The sequence below is a fragment of the Salmo salar genome, chromosome ssa20 (assembly GCF_905237065.1).
Source record: "Salmo salar chromosome ssa20, Ssal_v3.1, whole genome shotgun sequence".
Classification (NCBI taxonomy): Eukaryota; Metazoa; Chordata; class Actinopteri; order Salmoniformes; family Salmonidae; genus Salmo; species Salmo salar.
Genome location: NC_059461.1, coordinates 78,735,072 through 78,747,571, shown reverse-complemented (window position 1 = coordinate 78,747,571; position 12,500 = coordinate 78,735,072). Strand labels below are relative to the sequence as shown.

At 44.2% G+C, this 12,500-nt stretch overlaps 1 protein-coding gene across 3 annotated transcripts in view; it reads right to left on the bottom strand.

The window, feature by feature from the left end:
- The window catches only part of robo1 (roundabout, axon guidance receptor, homolog 1 (Drosophila)), a 652,577-nt gene that overhangs the window by 97,047 nt on the left and 543,030 nt on the right, over nt 1-12,500 (bottom strand). For all 3 annotated transcript variants that reach the window (XM_045703986.1, XM_045703985.1, XM_045703987.1), the window contains 3 exons: nt 10,835-10,959; nt 10,214-10,385; nt 4,803-5,008 (listed from right to left, as the gene is read on the bottom strand). In XM_045703986.1, coding sequence (XP_045559942.1) covers nt 4,803-5,008; nt 10,214-10,385; nt 10,835-10,959 — 503 coding nt within the window. The remainder of the gene's footprint in view (nt 1-4,802; nt 5,009-10,213; nt 10,386-10,834; nt 10,960-12,500) is intronic.

The window sequence follows — 12,500 nt, the reverse complement described above, 5'->3', positions numbered from 1 at the left end:
GTGTGAGAGAGGGAGAGTGTTTGTCTCAGTGTGTGTGAGAGAGGGAGAGTGTTTGTCTCAGTGTGTGTGAGAGAGGGAGAGTGTTTGTCTCAGTGTGAGAGAGGGAGAGTGTTTGTCTCAGTGTGTGTGAGAGGGAGAGTGTTTGTCTCAGTGTGTGTGAGAGGGAGAGTGTTTGTCTCAGTGTGTGTGAGAGAGGGAGAGTGTTTGTCTCAGTGTGTGTGAGAGAGGGAGAGTGTTTGTCTCAGTGTGTGTGAGAGGGAGTGTTCGTCTCAGTGTGTGTGAGAGGGAGAGTGTTTGTCTCAGTGTGTGAGAGAGGGAGAGTGTTTGTCTCAGTGTGTGTGAGAGAGGGAGAGTGTTTGTCTCAGTGTGTGTGAGAGGGGGAGAGTGTTTGTCTCAGTGTGTGTGAGAGGGAGAGTGTTTGTCTCAGTGTGTGAGAGAGGGAGAGTGTTTGTCTCAGTGTGTGTGAGAGAGGGAGAGTGTTTGTCTCAGTGTGTGTGAGAGGGAGAGTGTTTGTCTCAGTGTGTGAGAGAGGGAGAGTGTTTGTCTCAGTGTGTGTGAGAGAGGGAGAGTGTTTGTCTCCGTGTGTGTGTAGAGAGGGAGAGTGTTTGTCTCAGTGTGTGTGAGAGAGGGAGAGTGTTTGTCTCAGTGTGTGTGAGAGAGGGAGAGTGTTTGTCTCAGTGTGTGAGAGAGGGAGAGTGTTTGTCTCAGTGTGTGTGAGAGAGGGAGAGTGTTTGTCTCAGTGTGTGTGAGAGAGGGAGAGTGTTTGTCTCAGTGTGTGAGAGAGGGAGAGTGTTTGTCTCAGTGTGTGTGAGAGAGGGAGAGTGTTTGTCTCAGTGTGTGTGAGAGAGGGAGAGTGTTTGTCTCAGTGTGTGTGAGAGGGAGTGTTCGTCTCAGTGTGTGTGAGAGGGAGAGTGTTTGTCTCAGTGTGTGAGAGAGGGAGAGTGTTTGTCTCAGTGTGTGTGAGAGAGGGAGAGTGTTTGTCTCAGTGTGTGTGAGAGAGGGAGAGTGTTTGTCTCAGTGTGTGTGAGAGAGGGAGAGTGTTTGTCTCAGTGTGTGAGAGAGGGAGAGTGTTTGTCTCAGTGTGTGTGAGAGAGGGAGAGTGTTTGTCTCAGTGTGTGTGAGAGGGAGAGAGTGTTTGTCTCAGTGTGTGTGAGAGGGAGAGTGTTTGTCTCAGTGTGTGAGAGAGGGAGAGTGTTTGTCTCAGTGTGTGTGAGAGAGGGAGAGTGTTTGTCTCAGTGTGTGTGAGAGGGAGAGTGTTTGTCTCAGTGTGTGAGAGAGGGAGAGTGTTTGTCTCAGTGTGTGTGAGAGAGGGAGAGTGTTTGTCTCCGTGTGTGTGTGAGAGAGGGAGAGTGTTTGTCTCAGTGTGTGTGAGAGAGGGAGAGTGTTTGTCTCAGTGTGTGTGAGAGAGGGAGAGTGTTTGTCTCAGTGTGTGAGAGAGGGAGAGTGTTTGTCTCAGTGTGTGTGAGAGAGGGAGAGTGTTTGTCTCAGTGTGTGAGAGAGGGAGAGTGTGTGTCTCAGTGTGTGTGAGAGAGGGAGAGTGTTTGTCTCAGTGTGTGTGAGAGAGGGAGAGTGTTTGTCTCAGTGTGTGTGAGAGGGAGAGTGTTTGTCTCAGTGTGTGAGAGAGGGAGAGTGTGTGTCTCAGTGTGTGTGAGAGAGGGAGAGTGTTTGTCTCAGTGTGTGTGAGAGAGGGAGAGTGTTTGTCTCAGTGTGTGTGAGAGGGAGAGTGTTTGTGTCCTGTAGATCAGCCTCCAGCTAGGGTCCATCTAAGCTCAACCTGACAGGTAAGACAAATCATCCAACTTCTTAAAAATGCATTAAAAAAGACACGGTGCGTTACCTCCAAACATAAACTAAATGTTCATTAATGTAAATTGCCTTAGGTAAGGTTTGGGTTGAAAACACATCACACTGTTCTCACAGTGTTGCCCATTTACCACAGCCCTGTCACCACACACAACCCACCTGCAGTCATCACAACACACACGCATACACACAGCAACGCCAGGACAGTGGAGTCAATCACCACCTTCCGGAGACACCTGAAACCCCACCTCTTTAAGGAATACCTAGGATAGGATAAAGTAATCCTTCTAACCCCCCCCTTAAAAGATTTAGATGCACTATTGTAAAGTGGTTGTTCCACTGGATATCATAAGGTGAATGCACCAATTTGTAAGTCGCTCTGGATAAGAGCGTCTGCTAAATGACTTAACCTGTTGGGTCTAGGGGGCAGCATTTGCACGTCTGGATAAAAAAATGTACCCGATTTAATCTGGTTACTAATCCTACCCAGTAACTAGAATATGCATATACTTATTATATATGGATAGAAAACACTCTAAAGTTTCCAAAACTGTTTGAATGGTGTCTGTGAGTATAACAGAACTCATTTGGCAGGCAAAACCCTGAGACATTTTCTGACAGGAAGTGGATACCTGATGTGTTGTATTGACTTTAAACCTATCCCATTGAAAAACACAGGGGTTTAGGAATATTTTGGCACTTCCTATTGCTTCCACTAGATGTCACCAGCCTTTACAAAGTGTTTTGAGTCTTCTGGAGGGAGATCTGACCGAACAAGAGCCATGGAACGGTGATGTCCCATTAGACACCTGGCGCTACTTCATGTTGGGTACCCTCGTTCCAATACGTTATAAAAGGCTATGCATTCGTCCACCTTGAATATTATTCATGTTCTGGTTAAAAAAGGCCCTAATGATTTATGCTATACAACGTTTGACATGTTTGAACGAACGGAAATATATTTTTTCCCCTCGTTCATGACGAGAAGTCCGGCTGGCTTACATCATGTGCTAACGAGACGGAGATTTTTGGACATAAATGATGAGCTTTTTTTGAACAAAACTACATTCGTTATGGACCTGTGATACCTGGAAGTGACATCTGATGAAGAGAATCAAAGGTAATGGATTATTTACATAGTATTTTCGATTTTAGATCTCCCCAACATGACGTCTAGTCTGTATCGCAACGCCGTATTTTTCTGGGCACAGTGCTCAGATTATTGCAAAGTGTGATTTCCCAGTAAGGTTATTTTTAAATCTGGCAAGTTGATTGCGTTCAAAAGATGTAAATCTATAATTCTTTAAATGACAATATAATATTTTACCAATGTTTTCTAATTTTAATTATTTAATTTGTGACGCTGACTTGACTGCCGGTTATTGGAGGGAAACGATTTCCTCAACATCAATGCCATAGTAAAACGCTGTTTTTGTATATAAATATGAACTTGATAGAACTAAAAATGCATGCATTGTCTAACATAATGTCCTAGGAGTGTCATCTGATGGAGATTGTAAAAGGTTAGTGTATCATTTTAGCTGGTTTTATGGTTTTGGTGACCCTGTCTTTGACTTGACAAAACATTACACACAACTCTTGTAAATGTACTGTCCTAACATACTCTAAATTTATGCTTTCGCCGTAAAACCTTTTTGAAATCGTAAAACGTGGTTAGATTAAGGAGATGTTTATCTTTCAAATGGTGTAACATAGTTGTATTTTTGAAAAATTTGAATTTTGACATTTATTTGGATTCAAATTTGCCGCTCTTGAAATGCACCTGCTGTTGATGGAGTGCACCACAGGTGGCACGCTAGCGTCCCACCTAGCCCCAAGAGGTTAAATGTAAATGTAAAGCAACAGTCTAACGTGAACTCTGACCACTTGATGCCTCCCTCTGGAGAATGCTTTGGCAGCCCCCTGGTCTCTCCCTCAGTGTTCTGCTTCACACAGCTCCCGTCACACTCTGTTGAGTGGCAGGACAATAGTGTTTGAGAATTCACTTCAAACCCCTGACAGCTGATTGACAGCTTACTGAGGAGAGGAGAGGCATGGCTGGGCGCTAGGAGGGAACTGATCACATGCTTTATTTACTGATCGAGCTGCAGGAGTTATTCTGCCAGCCAGTCAGCCAGTCAGTCAGCCAGTCAGCCAGCCAGCCAGTCAGCCAGTCAGCCAGCCAGTCAGCCAGTCGCTCCGCCGTATAGATGTTATTCAGGGCAGCTTTGAAAGTGACTGGGGGAATGGGTTATTAATGTCTCGGCTAAGGGAAGAGCTTGATTGGAAATGTAAACATATGAAGGAGGTCAATTCGGAAGTTTTCAAACAGTCAAACTGTTCTACAATGAGAATGATGTTCTTATTTCCATATATTACGATAATGGGGCATATGGTTCGACAGCCAACTGCCTCAGTAAGCTGGTACACTACAGTAGACCAACATGTTGCTCTGCAGATCAGACACTCCGCCTGCAGTTTGATGTATTTTCTCAGTACTAGTACTCTGAACCAGAGAGATACATCAATACATTGTTTTATCTTTATGCTTTGAAAAGCTTGGAGAGAGGGTCTATCATTCCATTTTTTTAGTACCTTTATTTAACTAGGCAAGTCAGTTAAGAACAAATTCTTATTTTCAATGACGGCCTAGTAACAGTGGGTTAACTGCCTTGATTTTTACCTTGTCAGCTCAGGGATTTGAACTTGCAACCTTTCGGTTACTAGTCCAACACGCCAACCACTAGGCTACCCTGCCCTGTGTTTATACAGTGTATTCAGTGAAGATGAGAGTTTCTTTGTGTGTGCGTGCGAGCGTGTATGTGAATGTGTGTGTGTGTGTGTGTGTGTGTGTGTGTGTGTGTGTGTGTGTGTGTGTGTGTGTGTGTGTGTGTGTGTGTGTGTGTGTGTGCGTGTGTGTGCGTGTGCGTGTGCGTGTGTGCGTGCGTGCGTGTGTGTGTGCTGTGCGTGTGTACATAATTGAGTGTGTTGTGTGTTACCTTGGCATAGCGGATCTGCAGTGCGCCCGTGTCCAGCTGTTTGACCCGGGAGTCGTGAGTGGACACCAACACCCCATCCTTCCTCCAAAGGATGGTGGGGGTGGGCTTACCCATTGCTAGGCAACTCAAAACTACCGTCCCGTCCACAGAGACTGTCTGATTGGTCGGACCCTGGCGGACAACTGGAGGTGGGCGATCAGACACAACTAGAGAGAGAGAGAGCGGGAGAGTTAGAGACTGTGTGGGTGAGAGGGCGAGAATATATATAATTTGAGTGGACGATGAGAAAACAATATTGAGTGGAATTGAAGAGAATAATAAAATAAATGGAGAGACAATTATACAGTGGGATTGTAGAGAAACACACAAATGGCAGAGGAAGGTGAGAAAGTCGCAAACACAAGGTAGCTGTGTGGTAGATGGAGAGAGAGAGGCAGAGAGAAATAAAAAATGGAATGAAATTTAATTTTCACAACTGGAAGCCATTTTCTAATCATTCAGCAGTAGGAGTTGACCTTAGCCAAATGCGGTGTAATTAAAATAAAACAGGCTAACATACAAGTCCTCTTTCTGCAGAGACATTAACGTTCACAGCCAACCAAACCCCCCCATCTCCTCTCCACCTCCTTAAACCACACCCCCCTCATCAAACCACACCTCCAGTCTATAAAACACAGAACATGGGAGAAAATGCTTCTAAATACCTAGCACCAGAGACAATGTTATTACCATGAAGAATTTTCCCTCCCTCCTCCTCTGCCCCCTCTCCCCCTCTTCCTCCTCGTCATCCCCCTCTCAGTGGGCGTTCACCAGTCGACACACACAGATTTAACAAAACGTGCTTTGTCTCCATTTCATTTCCATTATGTGACCGGAGAACGGTGTCCGTCATGTCCCTGCTACTGTAGATTGCTACTTATCATTAATGCTGTTAATACTGCTATTGATAACCAATTCTGCCAGCACAGCTGATTTAGTCAGAAGCACAAGGTTGTTTAGTTCAAATTATTTGCAAATCCATTGTAAACATACAGTATGTGTATCCACTTTTATATATACATAATGTAGGACATACGTCTGTACATTTACACACACACCCAGTGTAGTATCATACATGGGAGACTGGCTCTTTGCTCTGGTGCTGGTGTTGCTGTAATTACTAAAACATTGTCACTGTGACCTGTAATTAAAATATTTGCCTACGGAGAAGAGGAGGCCTGCTCCCTTTAATAACTGTTATTATCTCCTCCTTCTACCGTCTACCAGGCCCTGCCATGGCGGAGAGACCGAGGGAAAGAGAGAGAAAGAGCAGGCCCAGCTACAAAGGTAGAGGGAGAGGTATCTGGCGAGAGAGGGTTGAATCTAGGTGAGAGGTATCTGGTTAGAGATGGTTGAATCTAGGTGAGAGGTATCTGGTTAGAGATGGTTGAATCTAGGTGAGAGGTATCTGGTTACAGAGGGGTGAATCTAGGTGAGAGGTATCTGGTTAGAGATGGTTGAATCTAGGTGAGAGGTATCTGGTTACAGAGGGTTGAATCTAGGTGAGAGGTATCTGGTTACAGATGGTTGAATCTAGGTGAGAGGTATCTGGTTACAGAGGGTTGAATCTAGGTGAGAGGTATCTGGTTACAGATGGTTGAATCTAGGTGAGAGGTATCTGGTTACAGAGGGTTGAATCTAGGTGAGAGGTATCTGGTTACAGAGTTTGGATCTAGGTGAGAGGTATCTGGTTACAGATGGTTGAATCTAGGTGAGATGTATCTGGTTAGAGATGGTTGAATCTAGGTGAGAGGTATCTGGTTAGAGAGGGTTGAATCTAGGTGAGAGGTATCTGGTTACAGATGGTTGAATCTAGGTGAGAGGTATCTGGTTAGAGATGGTTGAATCTAGGTGAGAGGTATCTGGTTACAGAGTTTGGATCTAGGTGAGAGGTATCTGGTTACAGAGGGTTGAATCTAGGTGAGAGGTATCTGGTTACAGATGGTTGAATCTAGGTGAGAGGTATCTGGTTAGAGATGGTTGAATCTAGGTGAGAGGTATCTGGTTACAGAGGGTTGAATCTAGGTGGGAGGTATCTGGTTACAGAGAGTTGAATCTAGGTGAGAGGTATCTGGTTACAGATGGTTGAATCTAGGTGAGAGGTATCTGGTTACAGATGGTTGAATCTAGGTGAGAGGTATCTGGTTACAGATGGTTGAATCTAGGTGAGAGGTATCTGGTTAGAGATGGTTGAATCTAGGTGAGAGGTATCTGGTTACAGAGGGGTGAATCTAGGTGAGAGGTATCTGGTTACAGAGTTTGGATCTAGGTGAGAGGTATCTGGTTACAGATGGTTGAATCTAGGTGAGAGGTATCTGGTTACAGATGGTTGAATCTAGGTGAGAGGTATCTGGTTAGAGATGGTTGAATCTAGTCTTAGAGGTATCTGGTTACAGAGGGTTGAATCTAGGTGAGAGGTATCTGGTTAGAGATGGTTGAATCTAGGTGAGAGGTATCTGGTTACAGAGTTTGGATCTAGGTGAGAGGTATCTGGTTACAGATGGTTGAATCTAGGTGAGAGGTATCTGGTTACAGAGGGTTGAATCTAGGTGAGAGGTATCTGGTTACAGATGGTTGAATCTAGGTGAGAGGTATCTGGTTACAGATGGTTGAATCTAGGTGAGAGGTATCTGGTTACAGATGGTTGAATCTAGGTGAGAGGTATCTGGTTACAGAGTTTGGATCTAGGTGAGAGGTATCTGGTTACAGAGGGTTGAATCTAGGTGAGAGGTATCTGGTTACAGAGGGTTGAATCTAGGTGAGAGGTATCTGGTTAGAGATGGTTGAATCTAGGTGAGAGGTATCTGGTTACAGATGGTTGAATCTAGGTGAGATGTATCTGGTTAGAGATGGTTGAATCTAGGTGAGAGGTATCTGGTTAGAGATGGTTGAATCTAGTCTTAGAGGTATCTGGTTACAGAGGGTTGAATCTAGGTGAGAGGTATCTGGTTAGAGATGGTTGAATCTAGGTGAGAGGTATCTGGTTAGAGATGGTTGAATCTAGGTGAGATGTATCTGGTTAGAGATGGTTGAATCTAGGTGAGATGTATCTGGTTACAGATGGTTGAATCTAGGTGAGAGGTATCTGGTTACAGAGGGTTGAATCTAGGTGAGAGGTATCTGGTTACAGAGGGTTGAATCTAGGTGAGAGGTATCTGGTTAGAGATGGTTGAATCTAGGTGAGAGGTATCTGGTTACAGAGTTTGGATCTAGGTGAGAGGTATCTGGTTACAGAGGGTTGAATCTAGGTGAGAGGTATCTGGTTACAGAGGGTTGAATCTAGGTGAGAGGTATCTGGTTAGAGATGGTTGAATCTAGGTGAGAGGTATCTGGTTACAGATGGTTGAATCTAGGTGAGAGGTATCTGGTTACAGATGGTTGAATCTAGGTGAGAGGTATCTGGTTACAGAGGGTTAAATCTAGGTGAGAGGTATCTGGTTAGAGAGGTTTGAATCTAGGTGAGAGGTATCTGGTTAGAGATGGTTGAATCTAGTCTTAGAGGTATCTGGTTACAGAGGGTTGAATCTAGGTGAGAGGTATCTGGTTAGAGAGGGTTGAATCTAGGTGAGAGGTATCTGGTTACAGATGGTTGAATCTAGGTGAGAGGTATCTGGTTAGAGAGGGTTGAATCTAGGTGAGAGGTATCTGGTTAGAGATGGTTGAATCTAGGTGAGAGGTATCTGGTTACAGATGGTTGAATCTAGGTGAGAGGTATCTGGTTAGAGATGGTTGAATCTAGGTGAGAGGTATCTGGTTAGAGAGGGTTGAATCTAGGTGAGAGGTATCTGGTTAGAGATGGTTGAATCTAGGTGAGAGGTATCTGGTTACAGAGTTTGGATCTAGGTGAGAGGTATCTGGTTACAGATGGTTGAATCTAGGTGAGAGGTATCTGGTTACAGATGGTTGAATCTAGGTGAGAGGTATCTGGTTAGAGATGGTTGAATCTAGGTGAGAGGTATCTGGTTACAGAGGGTTGAATCTAGGTGAGAGGTATCTGGTTACAGATGGTTGAATCTAGGTGAGAGGTATCTGGTTACAGATGGTTGAATCTAGGTGAGAGGTATCTGGTTAGAGATGGTTGAATCTAGGTGAGAGGTATCTGGTTACAGAGGGTGGAATCTAGGTGAGAGGTATCTGGTTAGAGATGGTTGAATCTAGGTGAGAGGTATCTGGTTACAGAGGGTGGAATCTAGGTGAGAGGTATCTGGCTAGAGATGGTTGAATCTAGGTGAGAGGTATCTGGTTAGAGATGGTTGAATCTAGGTGAGAGGTATCTGGTTACAGAGGGTTGAATCTAGGTGAGAGGTATCTGGTTACAGATGGTTGAATCTAGGTGAGAGGTATCTGGTTACAGATGGTTGAATCTAGGTGAGAGGTATCTGGTTACAGATGGTTGAATCTAGGTGAGAGGTATCTGGTTACAGATGGTTGAATCTAGGTGAGAGGTATCTGGTTACAGAGGGTTGAATCTAGGTGAGAGGTATCTGGTTACAGATGGTTGAATCTAGGTGAGAGGTATCTGGTTACAGATGGTTGAATCTAGGTGAGAGGTATCTGGTTACAGATGGTTGAATCTAGGTGAGAGGTATCTGGTTACAGATGGTTGAATCTAGGTGAGATGTATCTGGTTACAGAGGGTTGAATCTAGGTGAGAGGTATCTGGTTACAGATGGTTGAATCTAGGTGAGAGGTATCTGGTTACAGATGGTTGAATCTAGGTGAGAGGTATCTGGTTACAGAGGGTTGAATCTAGGTGAATGGTATCTGGTTACAGAGGGTTGAATCTAGGTGAGAGGTATCTGGTTAGAGATGGTTGAATCTAGGTGAGAGGTATCTGGTTAGAGATGGTTGAATCGAGGTGAGTTGTAAACAAAATAATAGTGAACGGAGAGACTGGGTGAGTCGCTATGGGAACGCTTGGACTAAAGCCAAGGTGACTACACTACCAGGCTGGCTGCATTGACTGAGAGTGACTAGAGGTCTGAATCAGGCCTCACCACAAAGACAGATCCCTCCACCAGCAGGCTAGTCTGTTAATGAGAGGAGACTCCTAGAGGAGACACCAGCCAGCGTGAATGATACACTGCCAGGAGCCAACAGCCCAGAGCAAAGAGGCAAGCCAGGCTCCTGGAGAAGATGAGTCACCACAGAGTCTCCAACTCTGACAGGAGCACAGAGACCAGGCCAGACTTGGAGCACAGTCTGACCAAAACTCCACAGACCTCAATATGTACTTTAGACACTTAAATACAGCTCATATATATTATTATGTGTTTATTCAAATCCCTACATGTCTATGTGGCAAGGTGTGACAATACCACCAAGATGCCTCCAAGATCTTATTCTGGGAGTCATTGATTTGCGGAACTCACCGTCAGTGACCTCCAGCAGGGCCTTGGTGATGACAGAGCCAGCGATGTTGAGGGCCTGGCAGCTGTAGTAGCCCACGTCTGAGCGCTCTGCATCTGTGATAGTCAGGTCCCCCGTCTGGGAGACGGAGACGCGGCTAGAGGGCTGGGGGGGCTGGTAGGAGAAGAGCAGGTTCTAGAGGAGGTAAAGGAGAGAAGTCAGGACAGATATAGACAGAGAAGAGAGAAGACAGGACAGATATAGACAGAGAAGGGATAAGACAGGACAGATATAGACAGAAAGGAGAAGACAGGACGGATATAGACAGAGAAGAGAGAAGACAGGACGGATATAGAGAGACAGATCAGATAAAGACAGTTGGCTATGGAAGACCTGAAGGGTGATGGAATGCAACGGTCCAATTGAAGCATCAGTGTGAAGGTCAGTGAAGTTCACTGATTTTATGGCTGGTTTTATAGGTGCAATCATAAAATGTGTAAAAACCATATGGAAATATCAAATAAAAAAAGAATGAAGACTATGATTTACTACTTATTTGTCTTTCTTTTTTGTTCCATAAGCATTCCTCAACATGTGCTCATGTTGGGTTCCTGGTGTACTGTAGGTTCCCCACAGCCTCTCACCTGGCTGCCCTCTCTCTGCCAGAAGATAGCAGGTTGAGGGTTTCCTGTGGCCTCACACTGGAAGGTGACGGTCCTCCCCACTGCCACCACCTGGTTCCTGGGCCGCACCACAAACACAGGGGGCACTACGGGACAGGCATGGGGACAGTTAGCTAACATAATGACACAGCATCGCATATCACATAACATCAGACAGGGATATCAGACATTACAGTTAATATCCTGGTCTGGCTCATTTGAATGGAAAACAAAGGAATTTGATTGTAACAGTTATGGGCTCTATATTCAAATGAGCTGTGGTTAAAGATTCAGGTTGTCTCTGTTTAGAGTAGACTTTTCTGGTTGCTCGTGTGTACACTGAAAGTCAGTCCAATCCATAATGCAGGCTGTGTATATATTAACAGTTTAATGAATAGAGAAAACAGGAGTGTGGCCCCATGTGGGTCTCTGCATTAGCATGGGCAAGGACACAGACCAATAATATTTACATGGAAATGGGGGATAAATGAGACATCTGTAGGAGCATCCTGGACCAGGCCCAGCCAGGATGCAGCATCCATGCATCTTAACCTGTTAGGGCTAGGGGGCAGCATTTGCACGTCTGGATAAAAAAAATGTACCCGATTTAATCTGGTTACTAATCCTACCCAGTAACTAGAATATGCATATACTTATTATATATGGATAGAAAACACTCTAAAGTTTCTAAAACTGTTTGAATGGTGTCTGTGAGTATAACAGAACTCATTTGGCAGGCAAAACCCTGAGACATTTTCTGACAGGAAGTGGATACCTGATGTGTTGTATTACCTTTAAACCTATCCCATTGAAAAACACAGGGGCTGAGGAATATTTTGGCACTTCCTATTGCTTCCACTAGATGTCACCAGCCTTTACAAAGTGTTTTGAGTCTTCTGGAGGGAGATCTGACCGAACAAGAGCCATGGAACGATGATGTCCCATTAGACACCTGGCGCGCGAGTTCATGTTGGGTACCCTCGTTCCAATACGTTATAAAAGAGTATGCATTCGTCCACCTTGAATATTATTCATGTTCTGGTTAAAAAAGGCCCTAATGATTTATGCTATACAACGTTTGACATGTTTGAACGAACGTAAATATTTTTTTCCCCTCGTTCATGACGAGAAGTCCGGCTGGCTTACATCATGTGCTAACAAGACGGAGATTTTTGGACATAAATGATGAGCTTTTTTGAACAAAACTACATTCGTTATGGACCTGTGATACCTGGAAGTGACATCTGATGAAGAGAATCAAAGGTAATGGATTATTTACATAGTATTTTCGATTTTAGATCTTCCCAACATGACGTCTAGTCTGTATCGCAACGCGTATTTTTCTGGGCGCAGTGCTCAGATTATTGCAAAGTGTGATTTCCCAGTAAGGTTATTTTTAAATCTGGCAAGTTGATTGCGTTCAAGAGATGTAAATCTATAATTCTTTAAATGACAATATAATATTTTACCAATGTTTTCTAATTTTAATTATTTAATTTGTGACGCTGACTTGACTGCCGGTTATTGGAGGGAAACGATTTCCTCAACATCAATGCCATAGTAAAACGCTGTTTTTGAATATAAATATGAACTTGATAGAACTAAAAATGCATGCATTGTCTAACATAATGTCCTAGGAGTGTCATCT